Raw genomic sequence first — 20034 nt, forward strand, 5'->3', positions numbered from 1 at the left:
AATTTGTCTTTTGAATTAGGCTAGCAAGTTGGGTGTTTATGCAGCTTTTCTTCAGAACTATTCTAAAGCAATTGAAACTGTAAAAAAGTGTAGTGTTGAAAATGCAAAATTTGCAGAAATTATTAAGGTATGTATTAAATAAATTAATTGTAGTAATTCGTTATCCATTTTTTCATTACTTTATTTATTTTAATATATTTTTTTTTCATTATATCAGTTTGAAACAAAACTATTACTTTAATATAGTTTAATTTCAAAATGCCTTAACAGACTACAAATTTTGTGCAGAGTAATGCTGTATAAGGCATTTGCTTTTATTTACCATATTGCAGGACTGAGTCCCATTTTGGACATGGATTTGGATATTTCTATAAAATTGTAATGTGTTTGGGCTTTAAAAACATTCTCTTCAAACAGGACAAATTGTATATACTGTAAACTTTGATTAATTACATTTTTTTCCCCTTTATCTATTGCCACAACGCTATCCCAATGCATTACAAATGCTGTCTATAATAGCTAATTAAGTTGTCAATTCATACATCATGATTCAAACATGAATCATACTTTTATAGAAATAAAACAGAAATTTGTGCCAGAATTCTTATATGAATTTTTGGCAAATGATATGGATAGAATCCTATATAAGATGGTACAGATGTTTATATAAATATATATTTGTATTCATTAGATATCAATATTGATTGTTGTTTAGAAAAGAGAGTATGATAACCACAACAATGTGCCATTGCTCTTAATTAAATTGGAATTTAATATATAAGTTATCAAAAAATTAAACAAATCATGATTTAAAATATTTTGTTATTATATAATAATAATAATTATTATTATTTTAATGCTTTAAAATTTTATGAAAAATGTTTTTAAATATTATATTAAATTACAATTGCTTTATTATATTCACTATCTTTAAATTTTTATATTTTTTATTATTATAGAGCATTAAATTAAAATATATGAAAGGACAAGCCACAACATTAGAAGGTAGCTTTATATATTTATAGCTCTGTTATATTTCATAAGTGATGATAAAAATAAATTAAATTTACAATTTTTTATTTTAGATTTACTTCATAAACCTGTAGCTAGAGTTCAGAAAAATGCCTTGGTCTTGCATGTAAGTTTTTAGTTACTTTTATATTTTTATTTATATTTTATATTAATTTTTATTTAAAATCTTAATGGATTTTTTGAAGACTTCTGGAATCAAAATTGAATTTATTAATATTTTTAATTGAATTTTAAAATTTTAATTTGAAAGTTATATTCATGTTTCAAAACATTAATATTTTATTGTATTGTTCTCTCATCCTCCTTTTGAGTATAATTTTAATTGTTTGTTTAATTTTACTTCATCATTTCTGAAATATTACCAGTGGATGATGATCCAATATTTTATTTTTTTATTCTAAAGTAATAGTTTAGTTTTTATCACTAATAGAAAGAAAAAAACACTATTATTAATTAAGTTGGAGAAGCAAATAAAATATAAGGCTTAAGGTGGCATTGTGCAACTGTTGGTAGGAATTCTAATGCTGAGTTTAAAAACCTATTTATTGTCTAATTAATATTTTATAATGTATAGAATTTGTCAACAAATATTTATAAATGACTTCTGTTGTGTATTGTCTGTGCACTGGCCTCCTCCTTTTTTGTACAAGAAAGTTGGCAACTTTCTTGTACAAAAAATTAATATCCAGACACTGCTAGATTGCATGCAAAGTAAGCACTGTGTTGGCTATAAACACATTTGCTGGGCTTTGAACAGACCATAACAAAAGGGAACTTGCAAAATACCACATTCAGTGAAATTAACCAACTTTCAAAATGGAATGATAGTAGATCCAAGGTCACATTTACAAATGTTCTGTATGAGATATTGCAGTTAGTCTTGGGGTTCTGAAGTCAACAGTTGATGATATCATATGCGAACTGAAGTGAACTTGGGCTGAATTCTCCAAGAAACATGCTAGAAAACCTCTCAAAATAACAGAGAGACAAGAGAGTTTTGTGCAAAACAGTGTGCACAATAAGCAGCTCAACACTTCCTATAGTTTTTCTAGCAAAAAGCTGGAAAGAGTATGGAAGGTGTTGAGTTGCTTATTGTTAGTGTTCCAGCGTCTCAAGAGTATGTTAGTGTGCACAAGCTGTATATTACCATTGTCTTAGGTTGCACAAATCCTATGTGAGATTTCTGGAATGACTGTCAGGACAAATATGGTATGAAGAACTTCATATTCTGGGTTACAATGGCTGTGCAACTATTTCTAAGCCAATAATCACCATGACTAATGCTAGATACCAATTGACATAGTGTAAGGAATGCAAATGCTGGATTTAAATCTGTCCATTGAAAGGATTTTCACTGGTCTAATCAAGATTTGCAATCTACCAGTCAGATGCCTATATCCAGATGTGGTAAATACCGGGGGAAGAGCTCCTTCCAGATTGTATCATCCCAACAAAAGAGTTTGTTTGATAGAGGAAATAGCATGGCATGGCTTGAACCCATTAATTGCTATTGATAAAACTATAAATGCTGTGTGGTATCTGGACATTTTGGACAATTATACACTTTCAACATTATAAGTACTTCAAGGAAGGTCCCTACATCTGCAGCAAGATAATGCACCTTCCACATTACTTTGGTTGTAACAGTGTGGTTTGTAGGCATAAATATTGGAAAGTTGGATTGGTCAGCCCAAGCCCTAGTCTGTATTTTAATGAGCATCTTTGGGATAGATTTGAATGTCAGTTCTGTGCATACAAGGACCATACAAAGAACAAATCTAAACTTGATGGTTGTGTTAGACTGAATATTTATAAACAATTGGTGGAGAGTATGTCACAAAGAGGAAAAACCATTATAGCAGGTTTTAGTATCATGATATTAGAAATATAATAAATAATGTGTCTTTTTTAAAATTTTAGTGACCAGATATTAATATATTAATGTTAGGGTAATGTATTTCTTATTTGAGTAACTTCTCTTATATTAAAAAGGAATTATATTACTTCAGAATTAATACATGTTTATGAAAAATAAAATGATTTTAGAATTAGTGTAAATAATTGTATTGATTATTTGTAAATTAATGATAAATTAGGAAAAAGTTTGATGTAGAATAGCTAAACTGTTAGTTAGGCAGCATGCATTTCTTGCAATGACATTGGGGTGTCATGAGGGTGTTGATGAAAGCTGGCACGGGGGAGGTCATCCAAGTGTTTGTGCATACAAAATAATTCATTTATTTTGGAATATTTGGTTGTTAATTGACATTTGTTGTACACATGATTAGGCAAATGGGGAGAGGGAAGTAGTGGTGATGAATTGTATAAAACGGAAGGTGGACGTAAAAAATGAAGCAAAATTTATCATTGCAATATGTGCACATCACCTTACAATAGTAGGTTTCATAAAATATCAAAGTAATTGTTTTAAATTGACAAAAACAAAAGATTTTAAATTATCATTTAATTACCTAAATATTTCTAAATCAAACGAAATAGAATATAATGTTTTCTTTTTAAATTTTATTTCATTTTTATAAAGAAAAATCAAATATTGCTTTTTAACATAATGAAATATAAGATATATATAATTAATTAAAGTAGTAATTTTTAATGTTGTTATTAATTAAAATTTATATCTATTATGCAATAGTAATTTTGATGTATAATAACTTTATTCTGCTCTCCTTTTTATACTGGCAATGGTTCTATTTATCTTAATAGTTTAGAATTTGTATTTGTATTTAACATTTATTTATTTCATTTTAATGAGATTAATGACTGATTAAGTTTGAATATATTTTTCCTGTAGTGTAATTAACATTTAAGAATAATGAGAAAATGAAACCATAATGCTTATCATAAAGGATATTTTAAAATTTACTGCTGTCTAGACATGATGTCTGATTTTTGTAGAGGAAGTTTTAACCTATACATCAGATTTTCATTGAAAAATGTTGTTATAACTTATTTAAATGCCAATCTAATACTTTAACATTTTGTATATTGCATCTTAAAATTGAATCTCTATAACAATTATTCTATGGACTTGCAAATCATGTAATGTTTGATTAGTGTGTAGATTATTGACAGATTTCATTAACCTAATAAATTTTAAGTATCTAAATACAGTATTGGTTAAAGATGAAATAGAGTTTAAACAAGTATATTTCCACTATGTAATAATGTTATACTAATTTATATTAGACTTTGCTGATTTTTAATATTAAAGATAATTTCAACATATAAAGTATTTAGGATATATTTTGTTTGCAGGTCATTGTTTTTCTCTCTTTCAGATGCAAATAAAAATATGTGTTGAAAAATATTCCAGCAAATATGGAACGTTGAACAATTCAATTTGCTGTCTCAGTAAAGGAATAAATATAATGCAATATTTCAATACAGAATTTAGATCTGAAGTTTGATGAAAAATACCCAGTCTTTTTTATAAAAAATTAATGTATTAAATGTGAATGTTTAAAGGAATGCATAGCATGGAAATTTACCTTATTTAATTCCAATTTTTACAAAAATGAAATTCTATATGAATATTTTTAAAACAAAATTATAACCAATAAGTATATAAAATTTTATGATATAAATTTTTGGTTTCATTGTAATGGAAAAAAATGTTTTAAACTTTGGCTTCCTGTAGTTAATTGCTGACATAATTTCCAAAGCAGGATTTCCCAAGTAATTATCTCATCATTACACTGAGTTCATCACTGTATTTTATATGAAAGATGGTTTTGAGTTTTAATCATGTCATTAGTTTTTGTAGTGAGTTGAGAGTTTCCTCATTAAAGAATTCTAAAAATGATACTATTTATACTAAGAAATAACTAAATTTTTTAAAGAATTTTTATCAAAAATTTAGTGCTTTTGTTAACTTAAAAAATATATAACATACTTTAACTACTCTAACTCCTTGACTGTCTAAATTATTACTTTGATAAATCTTTTTAATATACAAAAATGAGTTTTTTGAAGTTTTAATTTTATTTATATTGATGTAATGTGATGATCCCTTATAAAAAACCAAAAATATCAGTTAAATAAAAATATCCTGCTGAATGTTAATATTGATTTGAATACTTGTGTTTTTTGAGTATTGAATACATTAGGAATTATTTTAATATTTGAACAAAAATAATTTTAAATATTCAAAGTGAATGTTGTTTTTTCAGAAATTCATAAATATTGTATTTTTTAATTTAAATTGTGGATAATATATTGCTATATATAAATAATTTTCATTTATATTGCATTATTACATAACTAAAGCATAATTTTCACAATTTATGTTTATAGGATTTATTAAGATACACTCCCCAGTCCTGTCCTGATCAAAAAACTCTGAAATTGGCATTAAAAATGACTCAGTGTTTCTTGAATGATTTGAATTTTACTGCTACTGATAATATGTTTCCAGTAAGTATGATATGATTGTAGCAAAACAAAATTTTATATCTAATTCATTTTTATAATCAAACAAATTTTAGAAAATACTACAATACTCTTCAAATTACAAATGTAAACAAAGTTTACATTTGTAATTTGAAGAGTATTGTAGTATTTTTTAATGATAAAACATTATGGTATTGTACCGTGTTTCCCCGAAAATAAGACATCCGCAGAAAATAAGACCTANATATATATATATATATATATATATATATACACTGTGTCATTTAAAAACAGTTCCACATAGAATGCAACATTTCTTTTCAAAATTATTTTAATAAAATAATCAGCTCCTTTGCTTCTGACTCAAAGACCTTTTGGAGTTTTATACCTAAATTTTCCAGAAAGGTTTCCTATAAATCATCTGTTGTACTGGACCAACAGGTTTACAAAGTATAGAATAATTTCAAAAATAGATTCACTAATATTTTACCAAAGACCAAATTCAAATCACACTCAAATAGATACCACCATTCTTTTTCCTTTTCTGACATGATTGATGCAACAGATACTTTAAAAATTTCTAATTTTAGTTCAGACTATGTACCTGCTATCTTCTACAAGTAAAACCCATGTCTGCAATCATATTATCTAGATTATTCACAAAATTTTCCAGATTTAGTTTTGTTCCTAAACAGTGGTATTCATCTTCTATAAAAGCCATTCCAAAAAAGGACAAAATCTTATACCACCTTATTACCATATTGCCCGCTATGCTCAAAATATTTTAAATTTGTGTCTACCGAAAAATATACCTACCCATTTCAACACTGTGTGCTCCATCATCACTTCACTTCCACTAATTTATTCGCTATTTTATCAGTAATCATCAATAACTTAGAAAGAAAACGCCCCATTTATGTTGGTCACTTAGACATCAGGCAAGCTTTCAACTCATCTTGGCCCCATTTATCAATTCTGGTTCAATAATTACTTTCTATCATGTACAGTACTTACAAAATTAAAATAGGAAAATTTGAGTTTCTAGATTTTGCATCAATTTGTATATTACAACAGGGTTCATTATTAAGTTGCCTTTTCTTCTCTGTTTATATAAACAACATTCTTGGCTAACTCAAATCTACTATTAATGATATCAGAATAATAATTCAGAACATGGACGTCTTTCAACAAAATTTACATCATTTGTCAGAACTCTACCAAAAATATAATCTGAAAATTAACACTCATAAAACTGTGGTAATGTGTTTCTCATTTGGAATACCCCTTTTCCACCATTTTCTATTAATACAAATCCTTTAAAATACATCAATTCCATAAATAATCTCAATTGTAATTTTATTGTCAAAAATTATGCTAAGTGTCACATCGATAAAATAGTAAAAGCGTTTAGCAATACATCATGGCATCACCTATCAATTCTGTAAACACATTTCATCGAATAATGTGCTACACACTATTTTTTTCACAAATTTTCAGTTTATTGTAGATTACAGTTTATCAATTTGGGCCATGGCTGCACTGTCTCTTTTAAATAAAATCATGAAAGAATTTGACAAACTTTATTTAACTTTAAATTTACTCTGCAATGTACTATGTACTTATCATCCAAACATCACCAGGTCCAGACTGGGTCTTCTGGTTTTTAAAGAGCACATCAAATACTTTGATTGTTTGCACTTCCATAAATATTTTAACAGAAACATACAGTCGGATTGGCTACGATTAATAATTCCTCAACAGAACTGCATAACACATCATGTGTTTTTACTCCCTTTTATAAACTAAGCATTTCTCAAAGATCATACTTTTATTGCATCTCTCATAATATGATAATTTTAAAAATTTATTACATGAAGATTTTAGTTGTTTTAAACAAATACTTTATAATTCTTAGAACAAAAATACTAGAAAACAAACACTGTCATTTTTCTTTTTTTTTCTATTTACATTTGTATTTTTATATATTATATTTGATGTATCTGGGTTATACTGTTAATTGAGGAGTGGAAATCTTTTGTCATATACATGACATTTTTATTTTTAAAGAAAATAAATAAATCTATTAAAAAATATTTCCATAAAATTTGATTAATTAAAGGAAATTACCTCTTCAGTATTTTTATGTTATATAAAAATTATATTAAACTCATTAAAATATGACTTATCTATTCAAATATATAACACACACAAAACACTGCATTATTAAGCTTGAAAATATTTGGAAAAATGTTCTGTAGTATTTTTTTTAGAATATTTACTTGATTATTGATGAAATATAATATATATATTATATTATAATTATATATATATAAATATATTATTCCCTAATTTTCAGTTTTTTTTTTACAAGAATCAAAGCAATTGAAAAATGTTAAGATTAGTTCACATTGAATGAAAAGGAAAGTGAATGAGAATAGTAAAAAGTGATTTTTATTTGCTTAGAGAAATTGATCTGCACAACCAAAAGTGAAAAGCAATTGCAAATTTTAAGCACCAATCATTTGCAAGCAAGAGAAAACATCATCTTGAAAAACAAAACGACTAACAACAGAATATTGAAAGCAGCCAGTCATGTTTATTTACCAAGAAAAAAAAGACATATCAAAAAGAAAATGATGATGTGTGAGTGGAATATTAAAAAACCATAAATTACAATATTCTATTGCATGAGAAAGTTTTGTAGCCATCTTGAAAACAAGAACCATGTGATAACTAGCAGGAATACAATTGGTGGCAAAATTTTTTCACTAGCAAAAAGCAGTTCCAAACTTCAAAACAATTTGCAAAATGGTAAATTTGCCAGAAATGATGTCATGTCTGATGTGTTATTTGCTCTGTTTTTCACTTTTTCCAGCGAATCGAACTCGGAGTGAACTAAGCTTTACCATAAATATTTTCTAATATAACTATCTTAGAAAAATACATTGTTTCAAAAAATTGAAAATAATATAAAATGGTTAATAGTTATTCACAATAGAAAATCAGTTCAGAATTTATTCTTTGATTTTCATAGTTTGATATAACAAAGTTTAGATTCATAATCTTCCAAATAACTTGCAGTAAATACATATTTGCTGGCCTTTAAGACACCATACTTTCCAAAAAAAAGGAATATATCCAAATATTACACTTTGTCTAGTATGTCATGGATAGGAAGATGAGTTGTATAGCTATAGTGTTGTGATGAATTGTGATGAAAGTGATAACAAAATAATTTGAATTTTCTTCTTTATTTTGTATGCTTAGTAGCCTAATAATTATACTAATACAATAACATAAAACACTGATATAATTTTACTTGTTTTTCAAACTTAGAGTTTTTCAAGATGTAATTTAACAACTTATCTGTGCATTGGCTAAAAGTAGAAGAAAACTTGGTACATTCAGTTTACCCTTTTCCCAGCAAATGTAACCAAAACTCCTCTTTGTTACTCTATGTACTGGCTTAAAATATATTGTTTCATGAAAAAATTACTTTAAAATAATTTTTAGTAAATAAAAATTGTATTAAAATTCTTTNCTTTTTTGTACAAGAAAGTTGGCAACTTTCTTGTACAAAAAATTAATATCCAGACACTGCTAGATTGCATGCAAAGTAAGCACTGTGTTGGCTATAAACACATTTGCTGGGCTTTGAACAGACCATAACAAAAGGGAACTTGCAAAATACCACATTCAGTGAAATTAACCAACTTTCAAAATGGAATGATAGTAGATCCAAGGTCACATTTACAAATGTTCTGTATGAGATATTGCAGTTAGTCTTGGGGTTCTGAAGTCAACAGTTGATGATATCATATGCGAACTGAAGTGAACTTGGGCTGAATTCTCCAAGAAACATGCTAGAAAACCTCTCAAAATAACAGAGAGACAAGAGAGTTTTGTGCAAAACAGTGTGCACAATAAGCAGCTCAACACTTCCTATAGTTTTTCTAGCAAAAAGCTGGAAAGAGTATGGAAGGTGTTGAGTTGCTTATTGTTAGTGTTCCAGCGTCTCAAGAGTATGTTAGTGTGCACAAGCTGTATATTACCATTGTCTTAGGTTGCACAAATCCTATGTGAGATTTCTGGAATGACTGTCAGGACAAATATGGTATGAAGAACTTCATATTCTGGGTTACAATGGCTGTGCAACTATTTCTAAGCCAATAATCACCATGACTAATGCTAGATACCAATTGACATAGTGTAAGGAATGCAAATGCTGGATTTAAATCTGTCCATTGAAAGGATTTTCACTGGTCTAATCAAGATTTGCAATCTACCAGTCAGATGCCTATATCCAGATGTGGTAAATACCGGGGGAAGAGCTCCTTCCAGATTGTATCATCCCAACAAAAGAGTTTGTTTGATAGAGGAAATAGCATGGCATGGCTTGAACCCATTAATTGCTATTGATAAAACTATAAATGCTGTGTGGTATCTGGACATTTTGGACAATTATACACTTTCAACATTATAAGTACTTCAAGGAAGGTCCCTACATCTGCAGCAAGATAATGCACCTTCCACATTACTTTGGTTGTAACAGTGTGGTTTGTAGGCATAAATATTGGAAAGTTGGATTGGTCAGCCCAAGCCCTAGTCTGTATTTTAATGAGCATCTTTGGGATAGATTTGAATGTCAGTTCTGTGCATACAAGGACCATACAAAGAACAAATCTAAACTTGATGGTTGTGTTAGACTGAATATTTATAAACAATTGGTGGAGAGTATGTCACAAAGAGGAAAAACCATTATAGCAGGTTTTAGTATCATGATATTAGAAATATAATAAATAATGTGTCTTTTTTAAAATTTTAGTGACCAGATATTAATATATTAATGTTAGGGTAATGTATTTCTTATTTGAGTAACTTCTCTTATATTAAAAAGGAATTATATTACTTCAGAATTAATACATGTTTATGAAAAATAAAATGATTTTAGAATTAGTGTAAATAATTGTATTGATTATTTGTAAATTAATGATAAATTAGGAAAAAGTTTGATGTAGAATAGCTAAACTGTTAGTTAGGCAGCATGCATTTCTTGCAATGACATCGGGGTGTCATGAGGGTGTTGATGAAAGCTGGCACGGGGGAGGTCATCCAAGTGTTTGTGCATACAAAATAATTCATTTATTTTGGAATATTTGGTTGTTAATTGACATTTGTTGTACACATGATTAGGCAAATGGGGAGAGGGAAGTAGTGGTGATGAATTGTATAAAACGGAAGGTGGACGTAAAAAATGAAGCAAAATTTATCATTGCAATATGTGCACATCACCTTACAATAGTAGGTTTCATAAAATATCAAAGTAATTGTTTTAAATTGACAAAAACAAAAGATTTTAAATTATCATTTAATTACCTAAATATTTCTAAATCAAACGAAATAGAATATAATGTTTTCTTTTTAAATTTTATTTCATTTTTATAAAGAAAAATCAAATATTGCTTTTTAACATAATGAAATATAAGATATATATAATTAATTAAAGTAGTAATTTTTAATGTTGTTATTAATTAAAATTTATATCTATTATGCAATAGTAATTTTGATGTATAATAACTTTATTCTGCTCTCCTTTTTATACTGGCAATGGTTCTATTTATCTTAATAGTTTAGAATTTGTATTTGTATTTAACATTTATTTATTTCATTTTAATGAGATTAATGACTGATTAAGTTTGAATATATTTTTCCTGTAGTGTAATTAACATTTAAGAATAATGAGAAAATGAAACCATAATGCTTATCATAAAGGATATTTTAAAATTTACTGCTGTCTAGACATGATGTCTGATTTTTGTAGAGGAAGTTTTAACCTATACATCAGATTTTCATTGAAAAATGTTGTTATAACTTATTTAAATGCCAATCTAATACTTTAACATTTTGTATATTGCATCTTAAAATTGAATCTCTATAACAATTATTCTATGGACTTGCAAATCATGTAATGTTTGATTAGTGTGTAGATTATTGACAGATTTCATTAACCTAATAAATTTTAAGTATCTAAATACAGTATTGGTTAAAGATGAAATAGAGTTTAAACAAGTATATTTCCACTATGTAATAATGTTATACTAATTTATATTAGACTTTGCTGATTTTTAATATTAAAGATAATTTCAACATATAAAGTATTTAGGATATATTTTGTTTGCAGGTCATTGTTTTTCTCTCTTTCAGATGCAAATAAAAATATGTGTTGAAAAATATTCCAGCAAATATGGAACGTTGAACAATTCAATTTGCTGTCTCAGTAAAGGAATAAATATAATGCAATATTTCAATACAGAATTTAGATCTGAAGTTTGATGAAAAATACCCAGTCTTTTTTATAAAAAATTAATGTATTAAATGTGAATGTTTAAAGGAATGCATAGCATGGAAATTTACCTTATTTAATTCCAATTTTTACAAAAATGAAATTCTATATGAATATTTTTAAAACAAAATTATAACCAATAAGTATATAAAATTTTATGATATAAATTTTTGGTTTCATTGTAATGGAAAAAAATGTTTTAAACTTTGGCTTCCTGTAGTTAATTGCTGACATAATTTCCAAAGCAGGATTTCCCAAGTAATTATCTCATCATTACACTGAGTTCATCACTGTATTTTATATGAAAGATGGTTTTGAGTTTTAATCATGTCATTAGTTTTTGTAGTGAGTTGAGAGTTTCCTCATTAAAGAATTCTAAAAATGATACTATTTATACTAAGAAATAACTAAATTTTTTAAAGAATTTTTATCAAAAATTTAGTGCTTTTGTTAACTTAAAAAATATATAACATACTTTAACTACTCTAACTCCTTGACTGTCTAAATTATTACTTTGATAAATCTTTTTAATATACAAAAATGAGTTTTTTGAAGTTTTAATTTTATTTATATTGATGTAATGTGATGATCCCTTATAAAAAACCAAAAATATCAGTTAAATAAAAATATCCTGCTGAATGTTAATATTGATTTGAATACTTGTGTTTTTTGAGTATTGAATACATTAGGAATTATTTTAATATTTGAACAAAAATAATTTTAAATATTCAAAGTGAATGTTGTTTTTTCAGAAATTCATAAATATTGTATTTTTTAATTTAAATTGTGGATAATATATTGCTATATATAAATAATTTTCATTTATATTGCATTATTACATAACTAAAGCATAATTTTCACAATTTATGTTTATAGGATTTATTAAGATACACTCCCCAGTCCTGTCCTGATCAAAAAACTCTGAAATTGGCATTAAAAATGACTCAGTGTTTCTTGAATGATTTGAATTTTACTGCTACTGATAATATGTTTCCAGTAAGTATGATATGATTGTAGCAAAACAAAATTTTATATCTAATTCATTTTTATAATCAAACAAATTTTAGAAAATACTACAATACTCTTCAAATTACAAATGTAAACAAAGTTTACATTTGTAATTTGAAGAGTATTGTAGTATTTTTTAATGATAAAACATTATGGTATTGTACCGTGTTTCCCCGAAAATAAGACATCCGCAGAAAATAAGACCTAGCACAGATTTTGCTGAATTGCGAAATATAAGACCTCCCCCTGAAAGTAAGACCTAGCGAAGTTTTTTTTAGTCGTAACGGTCATCGACAAATGGTTGAAAGTGGCCGTTGGATTTTTGAAAGTACAGCCACTGATTGGTCAGCAGACAATTACGCCACACGGCATGATTTGCATAAGACTATGGCTTGGGAATCACAGATTTGCATAACGTTACGGCTGGTGATGGCTAATTGGTCGGCCGGGAATCACGCCACATGACATTTGCATAGTGCTACGGTTCAGTAAGCACTAATTGGTCATCGAGTCCGATGTTGACGCTATAAAAAGGCGACAGTTCGACACACCGGATATACGTCACTCTCGTCTAAGTTCGACTTGGGAATTTTTTTGTTCAATAATAAATGTGAATTCTTCTTCCTGGAAAAAATAAGACATTCCCTGAAAATAAGACCTAGCGCATTTTTCAGAGCAAAAATTAATATAAGACACTGTCTTATTTTCGGGGAAACACGGTAGTATATTTTTTAATGATAAAACACTTCAAATTACAAATGTAAACTTTGTTTACATTTGTAATTTGAAGTGTTTTATCATTAAAAAAAAAAAAACATGATTTTGTTTCTTCGTTTTACAAATTTTAAAGCTTCTTCAGACTTCCTATTTGTAAAAACTTTATGACAAAGTTAATTTAAATGTTTTAAAAATCACAAAATTAAAAAAAAATTAATATCCTTTAAATTTTATGTTTTTTTTATATTATTTGCATTTAAAGAAGTCTGTTATTCTGGATTTTAATTCTTAGATGCGTTATTCTAAGTACTTATGAAATGATAGAAGGATGATTCAGATGTAGAAGCCCTGATTCCCAGCCTATCCTGGGAGATTCAGGCTTGATTCTTAGTGGCTCAAAAATTTTCATGGAAAAGTTGACCCAGTTATATATTCTCCATCATCCAGCTATCCATATTGTTGATTGCTGGATGGAAAAAAATTACTTGAAAAAAGTGGCTATGAAAATAATGTAAATCATAAAATAATTTTGTTTCAATATATTTTTACAAATTTCAAGGAGTTAATTTACAATATTATAAAAAAGGTTTCCTTAAAATTTTATTATAATTTTAAAAAATGACCTATTCTTTTTGATAGGTTCCAGACAGAGCACAAAGGCACTTGGTCAAAAACAGTTTCATAGTAGAGTTATCGGAAGGCCATCGCAAGTTGAGGCATTTGTTTTTATTCAATGATGTTGTTGTTTGTGCCAAATATAAACCTTCTGCTAGGTAAATAATGATAAAAATTAAAATTGTTAACTATAAGTTTCATTTATAAAATTTTAGTTAATGATTTATTTCAGTATGTTTGATTACATCTGTAAATTTAAATATTTCAGGCAAAAGTTTACATTTGAAATAAAATGGTATATACCTTTAGTAGAGGTTGTATTGCCAAGTCATGAAAGTAAGTTTTTGAGTAAACTAATTTATTTTATTAACTTTAAAAAAAATAAATATTCAAAATAAAAATTTAAAAGATTAATTACATCATCAAAAAGTTGAATTAAAAAATTGTTGAATACATATTAATTAAAACTAAATGTTATAGAACCAATAAAATACGATTAATTAAATACTCATCCTTCAATTTCTTGGCCATGTGTATTTTAATATAGATTATTGTATTTTAAATATAATTGAGTTCTGGTTGTCTGAGGTAATATGGATAAAAAATTTTTAATATAAGATGGAAATTTTTGCAAATTGTTGAATAAACTGGATTTGTATGCAGTAACATGTATAATGTACTGAATTTTTAGATTACTACTTACTTAGACTTATTTATTGTTTATCAAAATTTTATGCTAAGTATAATTTTAAACATTTTTGTAAATAAAATTAATGCAAATGTAAACCTACCATACAATTAAAATTTCTTCAATATTTTTAACAATTCATACTGTTATGAGAAGTCATCATTCTTTTTAAAACTTCTAGAGCCTGTTTTGATTACCTGGCCAAGATTTGCAAAGTGAATTATACTGCTTTGTTGACAAAGTATGCTTTCATAATTTATCTTGGATAACTTGCAGACATGATTAATCATGAATATTAACTATATAGAGTTTCATCTAATGTGATAAATAATAATAAAGGTCCATAATTTTGAAACTTTGACTTACAAATGGTTTTCCCCACCTACACGTCTAAAAAACTAAGAAACCTACTTAGAAGACAATGGAAAAAATACAGCAACCTGTGAAATATATATATATATATATATATATATACACTGTGTCATTTAAAAACAGTTCCACATAGAATGCAACATTTCTTTTCAAAATTATTTTAATAAAATAATCAGCTCCTTTGCTTCTGACTCAAAGACCTTTTGGAGTTTTATACCTAAATTTTCCAGAAAGGTTTCCTATAAATCATCTGTTGTACTGGACCAACAGGTTTACAAAGTATAGAATAATTTCAAAAATAGATTCACTAATATTTTACCAAAGACCAAATTCAAATCACACTCAAATAGATACCACCATTCTTTTTCCTTTTCTGACATGATTGATGCAACAGATACTTTAAAAATTTCTAATTTTAGTTCAGACTATGTACCTGCTATCTTCTACAAGTAAAACCCATGTCTGCAATCATATTATCTAGATTATTCACAAAATTTTCCAGATTTAGTTTTGTTCCTAAACAGTGGTATTCATCTTCTATAAAAGCCATTCCAAAAAAGGACAAAATCTTATACCACCTTATTACCATATTGCCCGCTATGCTCAAAATATTTTAAATTTGTGTCTACCGAAAAATATACCTACCCATTTCAACACTGTGTGCTCCATCATCACTTCACTTCCACTAATTTATTCGCTATTTTATCAGTAATCATCAATAACTTAGAAAGAAAACGCCCCATTTATGTTGGTCACTTAGACATCAGGCAAGCTTTCAACTCATCTTGGCCCCATTTATCAATTCTGGTTCAATAATTACTTTCTATCATGTACAGTACTTACAAAATTAAAATAGGAAAATTTGAGTTTCTAGATTTTGCATCAATTTGTATATTACAACAGGGTTCATTATTAAGTTGCCTTTTCTTCTCTGTTTATATAAACAACATTCTTGGCTAACTCAAATCTACTATTAATGATATCAGAATAATAATTCAGAACATGGACGTCTTTCAACAAAATTTACATCATTTGTCAGAACTCTACCAAAAATATAATCTGAAAATTAACACTCATAAAACTGTGGTAATGTGTTTCTCATTTGGAATACCCCTTTTCCACCATTTTCTATTAATACAAATCCTTTAAAATACATCAATTCCATAAATAATCTCAATTGTAATTTTATTGTCAAAAATTATGCTAAGTGTCACATCGATAAAATAGTAAAAGCGTTTAGCAATACATCATGGCATCACCTATCAATTCTGTAAACACATTTCATCGAATAATGTGCTACACACTATTTTTTTCACAAATTTTCAGTTTATTGTAGATTACAGTTTATCAATTTGGGCCATGGCTGCACTGTCTCTTTTAAATAAAATCATGAAAGAATTTGACAAACTTTATTTAACTTTAAATTTACTCTGCAATGTACTATGTACTTATCATCCAAACATCACCAGGTCCAGACTGGGTCTTCTGGTTTTTAAAGAGCACATCAAATACTTTGATTGTTTGCACTTCCATAAATATTTTAACAGAAACATACAGTCGGATTGGCTACGATTAATAATTCCTCAACAGAACTGCATAACACATCATGTGTTTTTACTCCCTTTTATAAACTAAGCATTTCTCAAAGATCATACTTTTATTGCATCTCTCATAATATGATAATTTTAAAAATTTATTACATGAAGATTTTAGTTGTTTTAAACAAATACTTTATAATTCTTAGAACAAAAATACTAGAAAACAAACACTGTCATTTTTCTTTTTTTTTCTATTTACATTTGTATTTTTATATATTATATTTGATGTNTTTAATATTACTATTTTTTAGGTGATCAAGAAACGGCACAAGAGAATTCACCTTTTGATATTTTAATGTTAAAATCACGAGCTAGTAATGTTAGAGACCAGATTTTAAAAGAAGAACGAATTCATCAAGCCAAAGATGTAAGTAGCTATTTTAATGTTTTTAAGTAATCTTATTTTATAATGCATGAAAGAAAGTTGTAACAAAAAGAAGTATTTTTGACAAGACTATATCTTGTTTATAAAATCGTACTGCCCGATTTTCTTACCAGCATAGAGGTATGAAGAAATACATGTCGAGAGTTGATATTTGGCACAGAGTATTAGGTGCCCAAATCATTTGTGCATAAAAAAATCCAGACTCATAGGTAGTCAAGGAACTGAGAATCGAGTCAAAATAAAATACAAAATGGCGACCCTCTTCTACAAACAGGCAAAACAGCCACCTCACCCCACCGAAGTCAGGTATGGGAGAGTACCACCCGCAGTCATTCTAAGAAGTGAACTCTGACCTTAGGACCGAACATGTAGTTTCTTCTATGTTAACATCAAGGTCGATCGTGTGGCAGTGGTGAGAGACGTCTATAGTCATCAAAGGCTTTTGAGGGGTATCACCTAAAACTACCGTGGAAAATAATTCAGATAAAAAATAAATTATGTAACAATTAAAAACGACTTTTTTTTACTAGACATAACAGTTTACAAAATCTTTTTCCTAAACAGTAATGAAAAAAACACAAGGAAAAATACTTTAAAAATTTCCTACGTTTATTCTCCACTACTAGGGGTAGAACCATACCTGTCTAGTCCACTGTTGAAAGGTTAAATAAAATTTGTAATCTGATTTTGTAAATTTGGGAGTGCTTCAAATATGATGTTAAAATGGTTTTATGTCATTACAAGTGAGTTTTTTTAACATTATCTAGCATAGTAAAACCGTAGGACCGATAAAAATTTGACATTATATTAGGGCTGTCATTACATTTGATGACATTATAATTGGGTTAAACTGTATATTGTTTGTGCAAAATAAAAAAATAATTTCAGATGATACAATAGCCACAATTATTTTTTTCAAAAACGAAAACTTTTCGTTATGCATCGTCAAAAATTCAACCCAGGCCAGAGAGACGGAACAAAGAGAAATTTTGAAATTAGATAGGTTAATTTCATCAGAGATGAATCGTGGATGATGTCATGGCCGGTGCCCAAAAGCAGCGATATCAAAGAAGATAGGAGAATGAGAATGAGACCTGCCTTGAGCATCAAAGTGATTCTGTCTCCGAGACATAGTCTTGTCCCAAATATGGTTTTGCTGTTTTACTTGTTATACAGTAGAGCGTCATTTATCTGAATCAGTTGGGACTGAGGTTGTTCGGATAACTTATTTTTCGGATAACCGATTATGCACAAAAAAATATATTAACCTATCCCATGTTGAAATTTTTCTCCATTGCGTATCGCTTCACGTTGAATTTTTGTCGATGTTAAGCCTAACATATACTTTTTAAAATAATAATCGTGGCTATTGTATTGTTAAAAATTATTTCTTTATTTATTGAAAAATATAAAAACCAAAAAATATATACTTTAGAAGATGATCTAGTATCAAAAACATCCTCAGAAAAACAACACTCAAAAGTGCCAGTGCTGCCAGCTAAAAAAAAACCAACAAAAAAAATATTGGAGTAGCCCAAGATATAGCCAAAGATTGCAGCGCCACAGCACTAGCGAAAATTTAAATTTACTGACTGGAATGCTTTCGGATAAACAATGCTCTACTGTATAATTAATTTTAACACTTCCATTTTATTTTCAATAATCTTTAAAATGTAATTTACCTTTAAAGATAAATTATTTTTCCATCTGTTATAGAATATAATATAGAGAAAGTATGGTGATTGGTCAAATTTTGTCCCCTGATTTTTTTGCATTTTGTGACATTTCGAACACACACAGTTTTATAAGGGGTGTGTACTGGTGGCTGTTTCCAAAAGTTTTGTAACTTGGGACGATAAATGGGCATTGATGCTATTAAATTTTGGTAGTTAAGTCAAGGGAGTTGGGAAATACAGGTGGTCATGGTTCATCTCAAGTGGGGTCAGATTTAATTGAAAATTTTATTCATTATTGGCATTTACAGTTTTGTGAGAAACTCATCTCTACCCTCAAAATTAAGTCTTTTGCCTTTCACTAATACAGGTAACCCCCATATAACACAGGAGTTATGTTCCAAAAAATTGCCGTGTTATGCGAATCCGTGTTATACAAAACAAAGAACTAGTACAAAAAGGGGGGTTGGGTTCCAAAAATTAAAAAAAACATGCTATTATATTTTCATAATTACAATAAATATCTTTATTAAAATTTTCTTAAGCGATACATATTAATATAAATTAAGCAATGTTTTCTTTGTCATCACCAAGCACTGTTAACTGAGGGCGTTCTCTTTTTGGCAAGATATCCTTATCCTCTGAGCATTTTTCTGCATTATCTTCAGATCAGTGCTCTACCTTTTGCAAAAAATGTTACTTTAGATTGCTTGCTTTTATTTAAAACATCTTTATAAATTTCCTTATATGTATGGAATAAGGGAAAACATCTGGCAACACTGAAACAAGTTTTGAGAAGGATTACGCGTATCAACAGAAGGCAGAAAAGAAGATTTACATACTTAAGTACTAATAGTTCACGAAAATTATTATTTTCATGAACTATTAGTACTTAAGTATGTGAAAATTTATTACATTTCATGTTGTATGAGGGTTTTACCCAATTCTCGAACCATGTTAGAGTGAATCCATGCTATAGAAGTGCTGTGTTATACGGGGATTACCTGTACTAATAATTTTTATATTATTAATTATTATATAAAAATTATTTTTAATAAAATTAATGATAGATGGTCACAATGACATTTACAAGGAAACTGTTGGAATGTCTTTTAATAAATATTAATAAAATTTAGTTAATAATTATGTTAAAAGCATACAAACTCTTAGTGAATATTACAAATTTAATATAA

General features: G+C 27.7%; 1 protein-coding gene across 1 annotated transcript in view; it reads left to right on the top strand.

Moving 5' to 3' along the window:
* The window catches only part of LOC111612772, a 69542-nt gene that overhangs the window by 29479 nt on the left and 20029 nt on the right, over positions 1-20034 (top strand). The window contains 8 exon segments of the mRNA XM_023354024.1: positions 20-127; positions 960-1005; positions 1086-1138; positions 5347-5466; positions 12662-12781; positions 14150-14283; positions 14394-14461; positions 17035-17150. Coding sequence (XP_023209792.1) covers positions 20-127; positions 960-1005; positions 1086-1138; positions 5347-5466; positions 12662-12781; positions 14150-14283; positions 14394-14461; positions 17035-17150 — 765 coding nt within the window.

Source organism: Centruroides sculpturatus, unplaced genomic scaffold (genome assembly GCF_000671375.1).
Source record: "Centruroides sculpturatus isolate CEXI.00-Female unplaced genomic scaffold, Cexi_2.0 scaffold1814, whole genome shotgun sequence".
NCBI classification, from domain to species: domain Eukaryota; kingdom Metazoa; phylum Arthropoda; class Arachnida; order Scorpiones; family Buthidae; genus Centruroides; species Centruroides sculpturatus.